The sequence below is a fragment of the Fukomys damarensis genome, unplaced genomic scaffold (genome assembly GCF_012274545.1).
Source record: "Fukomys damarensis isolate Sample0158 unplaced genomic scaffold, DMR_v1.0_HiC HiC_scaffold_24, whole genome shotgun sequence".
Classification (NCBI taxonomy): domain Eukaryota; kingdom Metazoa; phylum Chordata; class Mammalia; order Rodentia; family Bathyergidae; genus Fukomys; species Fukomys damarensis.
In genome coordinates, this window is record NW_022900936.1 from 1,759,532 (window position 1) to 1,775,493 (window position 15,962).

Below are 15,962 nucleotides of genomic sequence, written 5' to 3' on the forward strand. Positions count from 1 at the left end.
GCGCCCCGGCCCCCTGCCTGAGCCTCATCTGCACCCCAGTGAGCTGTGCGTCCAGCCCGAGCTGCCAGCCGGCTTGCTGCTCCTCCTCCTGCCAGCCGTCCTGCTGTGAGTCCGTCTGCTGCAAGCCTGTGTGCTGCACACCCGTCTGCTGCAAGCCCGTCTGCTGCACCCCAGTCTGCTGCAAACCTGTCTGCTGCAAGCCCTTCTGCTGTACACCTGCCTGCTCTGGATCCTCCTCTTCCTGTTGCCAGCAGTCTGGCTGCCAGCCGGCTTGCTGCTCCTCCCCCTGTGAGCCATCCTGCTGTGTGTCCATCTGCTGCAAGCCTGTCTGCTGCACACCCTCCTCCTCCGTGTCCCTGCTCTGCCGCCCCGTGTGCAGACCCGCCTGCTAACTTCCCACCTCCCCTGGCCAGCACAGCTGCTGCATGCTGCCCTCCTCCTCTTCCATGTCCCTGCTCTGCTGCCCTGCCTGTCCCTGCCCTGATTGCCACAGCCTCTCTCTAGGCCAGAAGTCCTGCTGCTGACCTGCTGGTCCTCCAGGGCTGGCAAGCTCAAGTGTCCCCCATACAGGACCTTCTGTACTCCTTGAGCTAGTCCTGACCCTGATTAGGGGGCTGTCCCCTCTCATGTCCGCAGTGCTGGCCTGGCCTCTCTTCCCAGGTCCTCTGCTATCACCTGCCTTTAACCTCACTCTCTTAGTTCCTCCCTGCATCAATAAACCCACCCTCTCCTGATTCTCCGCCTCTTGTGCTCTTGGGGACACACGGTCTGGGTGGACCTGGGTCTTGTCTAGCTATGGACATTTCTAGGAGCAGGGGACTTTACTGAGGTGTCAGCAGGGATAGTGGCTCACTCCCTGGATCACTGGATCACACGGTCAGGGCCAAGCTCAGGTCAGACCACCAAAGGGCAAAGGGGCCCTGGACCCTCAGGGCCTTGGCAGAGTGAAGACCTGGTCACTCAGTACTTGCGTAGCTCAGGCAGCAGATGCTGCCCGCCCTGTGGGTGACTCTGGCCCTGATGACCTTTGGTCTGCGCCTAACACCTATGCGGCCTAAGAAGAAACTTCCCAAGCAGCTTCCACAGAGCCCAGTGCCCACAGCAACAAACAGCATTCAAAAGTCAGCAGGCACAGAAAGAGGTGGGAAAATGTCTCCCATGTCGGGGATGAGCCAGTATTCAAAGCAGGAAAGTCTGAGGGTGTTGATGGAGGATGAGGAGAAGAAAGACACACAAGGACATCTAGAGAGGGAATCTTCGACGTCTGAGGTGAAAATCACAGGATCGATGTACAGCTAACAGACCACACTACAGAAATCAAGGGAACTGGACAACCTGGAAAGGGACAGGTCCTAAAAGGAAACACAGGCAAGAGAAACGGGCATTAGGGGCCGCAGGGAACCCCAGCTCTGCCTGTCTGGGCAGCTGGAACACCTGGCCCACGGGGTGCGACGGAGCAGTGACAGACCGGATCCCTGAGTGGGAAACTCAACCTGTTCTGCGAGAAGAGTGAGTTACACACAACAGCGAAAACAGGCCAGCAGCTTACCGTGGACAGCAGGACTACGCTCAGTGCAAACCAGGCATGAGGTGTGAAATGGTTTGTATAAAAGCCGGAATCGGCAAACAGAGAGCCAATGTGGCAAAAACAGAAGCAAAGCTCACTCTTGGAGAAGAGGAAGGTGGTGAAAGTCCGCTGCTGCAGGAGATCGGGACGACACAGTGGGGGACGTCGGCGTAGGAGAGACCGAAACAAACTGTGCCGTGAGGCGGACGGTGAGAGGACACAGGCTGTCCAGCAAGATGCAAGAACTCACAGAAGAAAAACCAGGCCACCTCAACTGTCCTGCACCCGTTTCTAACAGACTTCACTTTCAGAGCATGTTGGGGCTCAGGGCAACACTCTGTGCAGGTGCAGCCCTGTCCTGGGCTCTCAGCCTCCCACCTGGAGCATCACCGCGCCCAAGAGACTGCGGCCTTCTCGGCGGGGCTCACTCTATGCTGTGCACTCTCTGGCTGTGGACGAAGCCTGACCCGTGTCCACCCTGGCAGTTCCTGCACGCACGCCTTCCTCAGCGAAACTCTGCTGGGCTCCATCCTCGCAGCCTGTCCCAGCCCCGCCATCCCTGACCTTCAGCTGTCCTCAGACTTTCACCTCTTCCAACACCACATGGTAGGAGTCCCGTGGGACACAGTCCTGGCGGACCAGCTGCTTTCCCTTGGTCTATGCACTGGGATCCCCCGGGACTTCAAATGTCTTGGTAATTGTTTTCAGCACTCGGTAATGTTCCACTGTCTACATTCTGGTGCTGCTAGAGTCCATCCTGTCATGCACGGGAGGGCATGTGGTGCCTTCCAAGGCATCACATGGGTGGATAAGCTGCTAGCTACATCTCTGAGAGGATTTCGGTGGGGAAAATGCCAAGGGTGCTACTGCTGGCCTGAAAGAGCGGGTCTTCTGTTGGAGGCACCACCAGTCCAACTGCCTTCCAACGTGGCTGCACTGCTCTGCATTTCCGCCAGGGATGAATGCGGGCCCCTGTGGCTCACACCCTTGGCAGGTATGAGATGAAGCCCTTTCAGTCAGTGAGCAGCGGTCTGATCATTATGTAACTTGTGATTTCTCAGTGATTGTGAGGTGCACGTCTGTTTATTTGCATTCATTGCGTCTTCCTTGATGAGCTGTCTGTTGACTTCTTTTGCTCCTTACCTGGTTGGTCTGTTTGTTTTCTTAAGTTTTAAGAGTTCTTTGCATATTTTGGGTAGCAGCGCACATTAGACTTATTTTTGGAGACTGTCTCCGTGTGTCTCTCACTTCCTCAATTTTCTATATCAATTTTAAGTTATTCTAATAAACAAGCCCGTAGATCTAGATCACCCAGTGCCAAAGCATTCAAAGAAGAAAACAGTGACAGTTCTACACAATCCCTTCCAGAAAACGGAAGACCAAACACATTGCCACTCATTTACAGGCTCAGCCACACGCTAGTCAGGACCAAGACGTTACATGGAAAGAAAGACAGACCCATTTCCACTGAAATGCAGACAACCAAATCCACAACAAAGCATCAGCAAACCAAATGCCAGAGTCGTGAAAAGGATGGGACAGGCCAGGGTCCTCCGGGAATGTAAGGCTACATCCATAACAAACACCCACGGATGTGGGGACCACGGGAGGGTTTGCCGTGTGAACGGGCCGAGGGGAGGCAGCGTGACCACATCAAGGGTCACAGAGGAGCTGACAGACTCACCAAGCCTCACCTTCACAAGCGCTGTCTAGCAGCGGGGAGTGGGTGAAGGCTCATGATCCGGGCTGCCCTGAGGCACCCACCCGGGGGAGACGGCAAGGACCCGCCCTCTCCCCCTGCAGGAACTGCGTGTCACCACCCTGGATGTCACCCGGGGACCTGGAGACAAGGCCTGGGCTGAGCACCTGAGCAGCTGCTCCCTGCGGACAGCACAGAACCGGGAGTCACAGGGAGACCCGGAGCTGAGCCCATTCAGCCAGGCTGAGGGACCGAGCTTAAGCGGCAGTGGCAGCAAAGCCCAGCTGTGTTTCCAGGCGCGCCACTAATGACGAACTCAACTGTGCTGGGTAAAGGACGATCTACACTAGAATAAAAGCGTCAGCTTAACCACATATGGAGCGGAACGCGTAGCTCAGGCAAACACGATGGGAGAAACCAAACGGGACCACAGCCAGCGCAGCCGCACCGCCCTGTGGGTTGCACTCGGGCCTCGCGTCCGGCCAGCCACGCTGAGCTCCCGGGCGCCCCAGGTACAGCCCCGCAGAGTCCTTCGGCATCAACGCGCTGGCTCCAAATGTCCTTCCCAGGAAGACGAACCAGACACGACTTGTCGAAGAGTCAGAGCTGAGGTCTCCACGTCCTGACTTCAAGGTCTCCTAGGAATCCACAGGAAGGAGGCAACTTAGCGTTGGCAAAGAATAGGCACACAAATCGGTGAGAGAGAGAGGCAGCAGGCGCGGAGGAGGCTGCTGACTTCGGACCAACAGAGAAGGAAACGGAATGAGGAAGGACAGCATTCGAGCCACCCGGACAGCTGTGAAAAAAGAAAGATGAACTTCAACTAATGTCTCATAAATCTCGTAAAATTAAATCACAATTGACCATAGACCTAAACATGAAATGTGAAAATGTTTATGTGTCGGGAAAATCTCTGTGTGTGACCTTCTGCTGGGCGGAGTTCTAGAACTGACCCCAAAAGCCTGATCTGTGAAAGAAAATAGTTGATAAATGACATCACGTTGGTCTCTTTTGTTCTTTAAAACGCACCATTACAGGGATGAGCAGACAGGGCACAGACACGCAGAAGATACTTGCCAATCTGACCAAGGCGCGTGTAACCCGAAGAGGCCCTGGACTTTTAAAATCCGATATCAAGAAAACCTAATCCAAAAGGAGGCCTGCACATGAAGAAACAGTTTTTCAGGAGCTCATGGTGGGCAGGTGGGCAGGTGGGCAGGGAGCCGGGCTGTGGGTCCTGAGACACTCGGGGTGTGGCCCGCGGGGCAGGGTGGACCGAGGGGACGGAGCTGCGCCGGGAAGGAGGTTCCGGGGGGACACTGCGGCTGCACGGGATGCCCAGCCTGGCCTCGGCCATCACCCCTGGCCCACTGTGGGGCACTTGCCCTGGCATGGCACGGCGGGGCCCGGGGTCCGGAGCGCTGGCCTCAACACCACAGCAGGGCTGGAGAGCGAAGCCGCTTCTGCCCAGAGGCCGCTCCGGGTGCCGGCCAGGAAGTGAGAGCAAGGCGGGTGCAGAACAGCGCGGGCAGAAGGACAAGGCGCCTCGCTGGCCTCACACCGGCCTCCGGCCTCTAGGAGGCTCGGCCGTCCTGCACTTGCTCTGACAGGCAGCCTGCGTTCCCGAAGTCCTGCAGAGGCCTTGGGATGTTAGACCTGCATGCGTGGGCACGGTGCCTGTGTCCAGAGAAAGAGCGATACACACTGCGCTGTCAGCACCCAGCGCTCCGGAAACCAGCGGGCGGCGAGGCGCACAGCACAGACCAGGCCTGAGTGGAACTGCGGTGTCCAGCACCAGCTGGCATCAGATAGCCACACCGGCAGGGGCAGTGCCCAGCGGCTGGCTGCACAAAACCCCTGGCGTCCGGCACCACTGCCATCATTGGTGACATCAGGACTGCTAGGGAGCTGCGCACTGCCCTGCAGGATTCCTTCTCAGTTGAGCCAAAGAACCCAGGCGGGAGGGCAGCACCCACCAAGAGTGGCCGGCCGGGACACTCTGTCTGCCGTTCCTGGAAGGTCAAGGCCAGCAGCTGGGCTCCTCCTCTTGAGGAAGCTGAGAGCCCTCCTCTGGGTTTTACTGATTTTGTGGTCTTCGCTGTTGTTTCTCTTCTGCTTCCCCTAGGATCCGGTTTCCCTTTGGGGGAAACTTTCGGGGTTTTATGTTTTCTGTCACATGCACCAGCTTCCGTTCAGTTTGTCCCAGATGTGGCTGAAATTTCCAGTCCCAAGTCCCTGTTCCCCTTGGCTCTGGGGAGCCTTCGTCTCGTCCCCTGTGGCCAGCTGGCCCGAGAGCCCGTCTTGGGGGCTCCGTCTCCCAAGTCTCCGTCACGGGCCCCCTCTGCCGTGGTGCACGGGTCTGGGGCCTCCTCCTGACCCAGGTCCCCTTTTTGCGTCTCTGTCACCCCGCACACACTCCAGAGCGGCTCCGCGTGACCGGCACCATCCGGGCTCCTTCCCCTCACCTCCGGGCAGCAGCTGCAGGCTGACAGGGTCCTCCGTGCCCACGGTGTCTGCCTGGAGGACCAGGCACAGATCCGGGCATCACCCGGTCCTCGGCCTCCCCCATGCAGTCCACGGGCTGAGCCAGTCTTTGTTTCAGCCACAGGAATCAAGAGCACCTGGGACTCAGCTCACGGCACCAGCAAGAGGAGGGACGGTAACAAGGAAGGGGACGGCAACAAGGAGAGGGACAAAAACATGGAGAGGGACAAAAACATGGAGAGGGGACGGCAACAAGGAAGGGGACGGCAACAAGGAAATGGGACGGCAACAAGGAGGAGGAAGGCCGCTGGAGCCTTGAGCAGGAACAGCACAGCCTGGCCTCATATAAAAGCCCATCACCCAGAGCACCTCACACACTCACACCCACTCACACTCACACTCACACTCACTCCCAGCGCAACCCCGCCATGGCCGCCTCCACCATGTCCGTCTGCTCTGAGCCCTGGCAGGTGGACGACTGCCCAGAGAGCTGCTGCGAGCCCCCCTGCTGCGCCCCCAGCTGCTGCCAGCCCAGCTGCTGCACCCCGGCCCCCTGCCTGAGCCTCATCTGCACCCCAGTGAGCTGTGAGTCCAGCCCGAGCTGCCAGCCGGCTTGCTGCTCCTCCTCCTGCCAGCCGTCCTGCTGTGAGTCTGTCTGCTGCAAGCCTGTGTGCTGCACACCCGTCTGCTGCAAGCCTGTGTGCTGCACACCCGTCTGCTGCAAGCCTGTCTGCTGCAAGCCTGTCTGCTGCACACCTGTCTGTTGTAAGCCTGTCTGCTGCAAGCCTGTCTGCTGCATCCCCGTCTGCTCCGGGGACTCCTCCTCCTCCTGCTGCCAGCAGTCTGACTGCCAGCCGGCTTGCTGCTCCTGCTCCCCATGCCAGCCGACCTGCTGTGTGCCCATCTGCTGCAAGCCCATCTGCACGCCCTCCTCCTCCTCCTCCGTGTCCCTGCTCTGCCGCCCTGCCTGCCCCAGCCCAGCCTGCTGAGGCCTCTCCCTGGCCAGAAGTCCTGCTGCCAGCAGGCTCAGGTCACCCCCAGGGCAGGCCTCTCACTGTCCCCCTTAGCCTGGTCCTGACCTGGATTAGCAGGCTGTTCCCCTCCCTGAGGACAGGTCCCCCCATGTACACAGTGCTGGCCTGACCTCTCCTCCAGGGTCCTCTGCTCCGTCAGCGCCCTGGGCCTCAGCCTGTCAGCACCTCTCAGGATCAATAAACTCTCCCTGACCTGATCCTCTGCCTCTTGTGCTCGTGGGGACAGTCTGAGCAGATCTGGGTGTCCTCCACCTTTGGACATTCCTAGCAGCAGTCACTTAGGCCAGAAGTTGCAAGAGATTGGCTCTCTTCCTGGAGGGTCACTGCTGAGACACAGGGGCCTCCCTTGAGGGCGGTGCCGTGTGTCCTCTGCTCCTCCACACAGAGAATGGAAAAGGGCGGGGCTGTGGAAGGGCCTCTCCAGTGCAAGGTCCTGAGTTCAACCCCCATACCAAAAAAAAAAAACTAATGAAAGGTACGTAAACTAAGACTTGCAGTCCTAGCACTTTTCTGCACACGGTTCACTGTCAGTGAGTCCTTACTCTGTGCAAGTGTGGCTGGACAGACACAATGTTCAGTCTCCTCCCAGCTGTCTGCACGAGTCCGAGCATTCCAGGTAACTTGGTAGGGAAGATTTCAGGTGTTGGTCCTTCAGTGTCTGGCTTGTTTCACCCTGCACACTGTCCTCAGGATGCACTCATGATGTTAGGTCAGGACTTTGATCCTTTGCCAGGCTGTGTCATATTTCACTGTGGGTGTAGACCACATGCTGTATATCCGCGTGTTTGGACAGTGGCACTTCCCACCTTTGCGGCAACTCCGAATAATGCTGCTAGGAACATGGATGTACAGATACCCACCTCAGCTCTTTTGATGACAGACCCAGAAGCAAACTCATGGATAGTATAGTGGGCCTACATTTAATTTGGGGGGAACCGCTGTATTGTTTCCCACCGCAGCTATTGTATGCTACAGTACTTTGGGTTTTCTGTTTCGGGACGCCACCCTGAGGGTGCCTCTGGTCTTAGCAAACCTTCCAGGCCAGGCTGGACAGTGGCCTACAGCCCCGCCCTCCCACAGGCCCCACCCCCATCTGCCCAAGCTCCTGCCTACAGCCCCGCCTCCTCCCTTCCACTCCCCTCCCCTACCATCTCCCCTGCATCTGGGTGGGGTCAGCCCTGCCCTTCCCCCCACCCTGCCCTCACCCATCAGTCAGCCTGACCTCCCTCCCCTACAGCACCGGGCCTTCCTCCCAGAATCCCCGCCCTATTTCAGAGCCCCTCTCCTCCCATGAGCCACTCCCGCCCCTCCCTGCTCTTGTTCATCTCTCCCATTGGCCCCTCCCCTGGGTCAGCCCACCCCTCCTTGATCCTGTGGCTTGCCCTCCTCTTGGCTGTCAGCCCTACCTCTCAACCACAATCCCTTCCCAGGTGTTGCTCTCCTCTCCCATTGGCTCTACCCCTTGCCTGTCAGCCCCCTGGCCCTGCCCTCTCTCACAAGCTCCACCCTCCCCACTCTGCAGAAGAACGAGTACCTGCTGGCGGTGGTGGCCGAGGACAGGGATGCGCTGCTGCTGGGCCTGCGCTACTCTCCCACTCGGCTGCACTTCCTGTTCCTCCGCGAGGACACAGCCGGGGCCTGGCAGACCCGTGTGTCCTTCCGCAGCCCCGGCCTCATGGACAGCCAGTGGCACACGCTGGTGCTGGCTGTGTCCGAAGGCTCCTTCTCCCTCACCGTGGACTGCGGCCTCCCGGTGGACATGTAGGTACCAAGCGGGTCTCAGGGCTGCGTCCTCGGGTGGCCTATGCTGAGGTCCTGGCAAGGACGCCCCCGCTGTCCAGAGGCCCACTGTGGACGGGGGCCGGGCGCCAGGTGGGGCTAGGTGGGGACAGGATGCTTACAGTCACCGCAGGCTGCTGCCTCGACAGCAGAGCTCCTCGTACCGGGGCACCGGGCCTCGCCAGGTGGGTGTCACGCCAGGCCACACCTCCTGTCGGCGGTGGCCCAGGACCCGGCTTTCGCACCCAAGGTTCCAGCCGTGCTGTCCCCTCTGTCGGGCACCGGCCTTCCTGCCCCATCTCTCCAGAGTCAGCATCTGGTGCTCTTCCTAATGCCTCGTGGGTCTCCAGCCAGTGCCTCCCTCCTGCTCCAGAGTCATTGCCCCTCCCGGCTGGGCACTGACAGGGCTCCTGCAGGCGCCCTCTGGTGACATGGCCCGGACCACATTTCCCTGTGGCCAGAAGATGCCCCTTCTAGGACCAGGGTCTCTAATCAGTCTGCATGGGCCAGACAGTGGCAGATGGGCCCTTTTGGGGAGACAGAGGCAGAGAGGCAGCCACTCGAGGAAGGGAGCAGTGGTGGAGAGATTTGGCCGCAGCCCAGAAGCCCTGGGGCCACCAGGAGGGGCGGGAGTCCTGGACGGCCTCCGGGTGGGGCAGCAGAGGGGCCACAGCCCGCGACACCCAGATCCCAGACGCCGGCCTCCAGATGGGGGCCCCACCGTGCTCCTGTGCGACGGCCCCTGTGGTACACAAGTGGGGCACAGCCTTGCCCTCCTGTGCCCTAAAACTGCCCTACACTGGTGTTCTCAGAATGGCTGATGTGCCCTTCCCGGCCACCCTGTCCATGCGGGGAGCACGGTTCTTCATTGGCAGCCGGAGGCGAGCCAAGGGCTTGTTCACGGTGAGTGTGGACCCTTGCCCAACGTGCTAGTTAGCAGCTTGCTGGCTTCCCTGGGGAGGCAGGGAATGGAGGTGCAGCGGGTCCCTGCCACCCAGCCCTCCCACTTGCTGTTGCCACAGAGTTCTGCCCCTCCACTCTGATAAGATGAGGCCCACACAGCCAGGCACAGGGGCATATGCCTGTAATCCCAGCACTGGGGAGGCTGAGTCCAGGTGGATTGCCAAGAGTTCAAGGCCAGCCTGGGCTACATAGCCAGACCCTGAATCAAAATAACAGTAACTACAATAAAAAAGATATTGCCCACAACCAGCCTGCCCCCTGGTGCTGTATGCTCTCAGGAGCACAGCGCACCTCACCACACGGTCCTCCCCCTAGGAAGGGATGTCAGGGGCAGGGCTGGGGCTCTGGTTCTGCTGGGTCCTCAGAGTCTGTGACAGTGTGGCATGCTGGGTCAGCGGTGGAGGGCTGGACGGAGGTTCACTGGATAAAGGTGTGGAGGGATGGAAAGGCTGCATGAGGCAGTGGGTGGATACACAAGTTGCTGGGTGAGTGGACAGTCAGAAGGGCAGGCAGCAGAATGGCCCAGGGATGGACAGACGCACGGATGGAGTGGTGGGTGGATGGATGATGGATGGACAGACGCACGAGCAGTGCAGCCTGCTCACTCCCAGTCAGTCCTCATGGGAAACCTCCAGCGGCTTACCCCGAGCATGGTCACAGCCCAGCCCCTGCTCCTCAATCCGAGGCTCTGAGCAGCCATTGCTCCTCTCTCTGCAGGGCCTGGTACGGCAGCTGACCCTGCTGCCAGGCTCCGACGCCACCCCGAGGCTGTGCCCCAGCAGGAACGCCCAGCTGGCCGAGCTGGCCATCCCCCAGGCACTTGCAGGGAGGCCGGATGATAACGAGGTGCTGAGGTATCCCTACGGTCAGTAGGCGAGGCCGCCCGCCCCTTCCCCTCAACAGGCACTGGACCACGGCCCTGCCCCGTGGTTCCTTCTGTCCTCTCCTGCGCCCGGCGGTGGCAGAAGGACAGGTGCCATGGGGCAGCCGAGCACCATCCCGTTCCTCCAAGGGCCGTCCGCCCAGGGCCCTGCTGAACCCGGCAGATGGCCACACACGTCCTTGTGTCCTTCTCCAAGCTGAGCAGCCTCTGGGCACTTCTCCTGTCCCTCCCCCTGCCAGCACACAAGCTATAGCCCAGTCTGGTGGGTCTGGCGCCTTCCTTGTCCCCACAGCCCAGAGCCCTCTGCACCCACCTTCTGGTTTGTATTTGTGTCATCCCGATATCTTCCAGATATTGACACCTCATTAAAATCACAGCTGGAAGCTGTGCGTGGAGGTGCACGCTGGTGATCCTGGCATTTGTGGGGGGCTGAGGCAGGATCGTGGAGCTCAAAGCCAGCCTGAACTACCCAGTGAGACCCTGTCTCAAAAAACCCAAAAACAAAATAAAAGTGCAACTGGTGAGGCCCAGACACCGCAGAGCAGGGCACAGCCGAGGCTCAGCTACCGTGAGGGTGTGGGGAACAAGACACGGGTGCAGGGTGGGCAGCACTTTCAGGGCACAGGAGAGGGACGGGAAGTGGGCAGCAGCCAGGCCTGGCTCATGCCACATGGGGCCTGGGTGTGTCCACACCCCCGGTCCCACAGGGGGTGGTGGCCCTAAGACACTGGGCTCCGGGCCACCCGCAGAGGCAAGGAGGCCCTGCGCAAGGCTCCTCTCAGCCCGACACTGCGAAGGCCCTCCTCCTGCTGTCCCTGCAGAAGCTGGCGTGAGGGTGACCCTGGGGTCCCGGCCGCCGTGTACCAAGGCAGAAGATGCCCAGTTCTGGTTTGACGCCACCCGGAGGGGGCTGTACCTGTGCATGGGCAGCGAGTGGGTCTTGGTGTTGGCAGGTGAGGCTGCATCATACGCCCGCGTGCCACCCTGAGCAGGCAGGAGAGCCTGGCGCGGCCCGGCTGGGGCAAGGCGGTGATGAGGGCTGAGTGGCCCGGCCACCTGCACACCTGGCCGTCTGGGCTGGGACTCTGAGAGGGAGCCCTGTCCTCGGTAGGCCAGACATGCCCAGCCCCCACACCACGGGGCAGGGACACTCACCCTCAAGCCACAAATCCAGGCACACACAGCACGGGTGTGGCCCGCGAACTGCGGCAGGGCTGGGCGTCTCCCACTTCCTCTCTCCAGTGCCTGGGGGTCCTGGTGCTCACCCCGCTGACCACCAGCCCACGGACAATGACATCTGCCCCTACGCACACCTGCGGCAGGCGGCACCTGCGAGCCAGGAGCTGAGAGCACAGGAGTGAATGCCACAGACAGGCTCTGCAGGAGCGAGGGGCAGTGGGCCGGGAGTCCTTCGGGAGGGGCGCCACACAGGAGAGGCGTCCTGGCCTCGCTGAGCGTGGGTGAGGCTGCAGGCCACCTCCTGTCTGGAAGCCAACTACGGCCGGAGTCAGCTGTGGCTGGGCCCTGGGTGCTACCGATGGGGTCGCCCGGTGCCCGCCCGTGGCCCGCTAACCCGCCACCGTCTTCTGCCCAAGCCAAGGTCAGGCTGGACTACGTGGAGGGGTACCAGAACCTGTTCACCCACTCGGAGACGCTGGGCCTCGAGGTGTTCGGCATCCCCCAGGCGGGGCTCTTTGTGGCGACGGCCAACCGCAAGGCCACATCCGCCATCTACAAGTGGACAGACGGCAAGTTCGTCCCCTATCAGAACATCGCCACGCACCAGGCACAGTCCTGGCGACACTTCACCATCGGGAAAAAGGTGAGTCTGGCTGGTGGCGCCCCCTGCCTTCCCACAGGGGCACTGCAGCGCCACGGCCCCAGCGCTCTCTCAGGGTCCCAGTCCCGTCGCAGAAAGGCTCGGCATGGCTGCAGCTCTCGGTCCAGCGCAGGACCAGAGAGGTCTGCTCACTTCTCACAGGCAGGAGGCAGGGCCATTCCTGCGAGGCTGTCCCCCTGTGCAGACCTGGGGAGCTGGTCGACAGTGCAGACGCTGGAATTAAAAGCGAAGAACTGTGCTTCTCCCTCCAGAAACACGGAAGACACGTGGCATCCAAACAGAGGGGGGGGGTCCAGGAAAGCGTCTTCTCTCCCTAGGTCCTGGACTCCAAGCCACAGAGTCCTGGACACAGCGTCCCATGACCGACCTCCAGATTCTCACTTGCCCGGCAAGGGCATCTGAGACAGCCAGGCCTTCTCCTAGGCCCGGGGACAAACCAGACAAGCTCTGCCCCCGGCCCTTACCTCTGCCACTGTCTCAGCTGCCTCCACGTCCCGTACGGCGAATCCGTAACGAGCCTTTTTTTTCTAAGTGATGATGTTTTTCATTGCCATTAAGTAGATAAAAAGACAGACTACAAAATTCAGAAAAACACGGGAAAAAATACTTTGGGCCCTCACCTGAGCAGACACCAGTCTCCGAGCACATGGAGCCCCAGCCCCAGCCCCGTTAGAGCCACCGCCGGGGATCCCCCTCCCCGCCGTGTCCCCACGTTAGAGCAGTCCCCACTCTGGCATGCCGCTGTGCGATGGGCCACGCCCTGACCGCAGGAAGGTTCTGTCCATCCCATCAGGGAAAGTGTTTGCCCACGAAGGGCTCCTGAATTTGGGAATCTTTTTCCTTCTGATAGAAGTCTGAATAACAGGCTAAAGAAGGTGGCGTTCTTAAGGTCTCAGTTACCATGATTACCCAACCTGGACAGCCAGCGCCAGCTTCAGAAACCTTCCACACCAGGCCCCCGCCCCCATCAGAAGAGCCAAGCTGACCTGGTTTCTCTCTCAGGTCTTCCTGGCTGTGGCTAACTTTGGACCAAATGAAAAGGGCCAGGAGTTCTCAGTCATTTACAAATGGAGCCACAGAAAGCTGAAGTTCACTCCGTACCAGAGGATTGCCACCCACAGCGCCCGGGACTGGGAGGCCTTCACAGTGGATGGGGAACACTTCCTGGCGGTGGCCAACCACCGGGAAGGTAGGGCATGTGTGGCCTTTGACCCGGCAGCAGTCCAGTCCTGGGGAAGAGCATGACTTCTTGCAGGGTGGATTCTTACCTCATAAAAAAGTAGTAACTTTCCAAGCATGGTGGCACATGCCTTGTGACACTAGTGCTGTGTGGCTGAGGCAGGAGTACTTTGAGGCCAGCCTGAGCTATAGAGAAAGAACCTGTCTCAAAGATAAAAGAGAGAGAAAGAGGAAAGAAGCTAAGTCACAGTGGGCCTAGACCTGGGCTCACCTCTCACATCACTGTGTCAGGGTGGGCCCCCAGGAGCACTGTCACAGTCGCCTGCAGGCCTGTGGAGAGGTGGGGAGACACACAGGGTCCTGTGTGGTTCCTGCCAGCAGGGCTCTGCAATTTCCATCCCGGTTTGAAAATAATCAGCTAACAGGGTCAGGGATGTAGCTCAGTGGTTCCGCCGCCTGCCTGGCAAGTGCAAGGATCCGAGTTTCATCCCTGGTACCAAAAACAAAAAAAAGAGAGAAAGAAAGAAAGGAAACAAAGAAGCGTGGAGTCGTGGACTCCAACTCCGCGAGGGTCAGGGCCTCCTGCTCAGAGCCCAAGGCCACACAGCTCAGCCTTCCCCAGAGTCTGCAGCCCCAGGCTGGGAGAAGCCTCCACCATTCTGCGCACAGGCACAGGGGAAGCCAGGCAGCCAGTAGCCGGTGTGAGCCAGGGAGGGGAGCAGGGCAGGCCTGGAGGGCCCCAGGCAGAGGCAGCTGGAGAGGGCTGTGAGACCTGCAGGACAGGACGGGAGGGCGCAGAGGGAGGGAGCAGCCCTGCCCTGGGTTTCTGGCCGCCTTCAGAGGAGCAGCTCCTCCACGCTGGGCCTGGTGAGAAGAGAGTTCCGGGGGCAGGACGCTCTGGGGGCAGGGCTCCGAGGGCGGGTGGTCCTACAGGCCCCACGGCGCTGTCTGTGGCCTTGGCTCCAGGTGACAACCACAACATCGACAGCGTCATCTACAAGTGGAACCCCAGCTCCCGGCTCTTTGAGCCCAACCAGACCATCGCCACGTCGGGCGCCTACGACTGGGAGTTCTTCACGGTCGGTCCCTACTCCTTCCTGGTGGTGGCCAACACCTTCAACGGCACCTCCACCAGGGTGCACTCACACCTGTACATCTGGCTCGTCGGCTCCTTCCGGCTGTTCCAGTCCTTCCTGGTGAGGCACGGAGTCTAGTCACGGGGTGTCCGTGGGGCCCCAGGGCCTCCCCATCGGGACAGGTGGAGCCTCGCCCCCGCCGGCCACTTGTGCCTCGCAGCCTGGGCAGCCACTGCAGTCCTGCTCCCGGGCACTGAGGGGGGAGGCGGGGCCGGGCCAGCGGGGACTTTAAGGCGTGGTCCAAGGAAGCGACGAGCCCCCCAGGGCACTGAGTGGGCCAGGGCTGTGGGCAGCGTGCACAGTGGGGTCCATTTGCCTGTGGGTTCTAAAGGCTAAAGCCGAGAGCACAACGCCAGCAGGGAGGCTGTGGAGGTCTCTGAGGGTCCTGGTCCGTGTGGGCAGCACACAGCTGCCCCAGCCCCTTCCGGCGGGTGTCCTGCCGCCGCTCCATGCTCAGTGTGGGCTCAGGACTGAGGTCTCCAGGGGTCCTGGTGGCCGTGGTGAGGGAGTCTCGCCCAGGGCCAGTGTACATGGGAGCCATGGCAGCAAGTCCCCTGACAGGAGGGGAGCAATGAGTCAGGACGTCCACAGCCCCCGGCCCATGGCACCAGGCAGGAGCCCTGTAGGACACGAGTGTGCACTCTCTGGGGTGTGTGCAGTGTGTGCCAGCATGCGTGTGGGCACCGGCACTGCAGGGCAGCGGGGAGCTCCCGGAGAGGTCGGGCTGCAGTGCAGACACGAGCCCTGAGGGCAGGACTGGCCCCCGGCCCTGGCCGCACCCCTTCTGCGGAAGGGTCAGGCCGGGCGGAGGACCAGGCAGGCAGCAACCGGGCAGCCCACGTGCAGCCCAGGCAGATGGTGCCCAAGGTGCCTCGTCAACGATCTTCACAATAAAAACGAGCGATTCTCTTCACGAGAATGTCCCAGTCAGGTGTGGAGCACACGCAGACCAGAAAGGCCTCGTTTTTCTGACTCGGGTGGCAGACACCCTGTCCTTGTGAGGCAGTGCCCAGACCCTGGCTGGACGCCGGTGGGAGGGGCCCGAGCCGTCTCTGGACCCTGCTTGGGGTTCGCGGGGAACCCTGTGCCCCCACTGCTCTCACAACACCGTCCCAACCCAACTCCGCGAGCGTCAGGGCCTCCTGCTCAGAGCCCACGCCAGCTTCTCAGCCTGGGTTCTCCTCTGTGTCCAGCCGCTCCGCCCCTTCCCGTGTGTCCGACATTATCATCGCGGCCCGCCCCACTTCCCTGTCAGGCCGGCCGCCTCTGTCCTGTCTGCCCGCCTTCGCGTTTGCCCCTTGGCTGTGCACCCTCAGCCCGCGTCTGTCCCCACTGTGGGCTCCTCGGGGCGGGAAGGACACCTCCCCTACCGCCCGGGCCTGGCCTCCCCCCCCCCCC

General features: G+C 60.8%; 2 protein-coding genes and 1 pseudogene across 4 annotated transcripts in view; all 3 read left to right on the top strand.

The window, feature by feature from the left end:
- Positions 1–7,073, top strand: part of LOC117287504 (keratin-associated protein 10-4-like) — a 34,768-nt gene extending 27,695 nt beyond the window's left edge. The window contains exon 2 of the mRNA XM_033768125.1: positions 5,869–7,073. Coding sequence (XP_033624016.1) covers positions 6,179–6,739 — 561 coding nt within the window. The 5' untranslated portion in view covers positions 5,869–6,178 and the 3' untranslated portion in view covers positions 6,740–7,073. The remainder of the gene's footprint in view (positions 1–5,868) is intronic.
- The window catches only part of Tspear (thrombospondin type laminin G domain and EAR repeats), a 161,899-nt gene that overhangs the window by 138,132 nt on the left and 7,805 nt on the right, over positions 1–15,962 (top strand). For all 3 annotated transcript variants that reach the window (XM_010636443.2, XM_033768120.1, XM_033768119.1), the window contains 7 exons: positions 8,307–8,545; positions 9,376–9,466; positions 10,244–10,391; positions 11,231–11,362; positions 12,005–12,231; positions 13,252–13,438; positions 14,395–14,624. In XM_010636443.2, the coding sequence (XP_010634745.1) occupies positions 8,307–8,545; positions 9,376–9,466; positions 10,244–10,391; positions 11,231–11,362; positions 12,005–12,231; positions 13,252–13,438; positions 14,395–14,624 (1,254 nt within the window). The remainder of the gene's footprint in view (positions 1–8,306; positions 8,546–9,375; positions 9,467–10,243; positions 10,392–11,230; positions 11,363–12,004; positions 12,232–13,251; positions 13,439–14,394; positions 14,625–15,962) is intronic.
- LOC117283252 lies at positions 6–3,113 on the top strand (annotated as a pseudogene).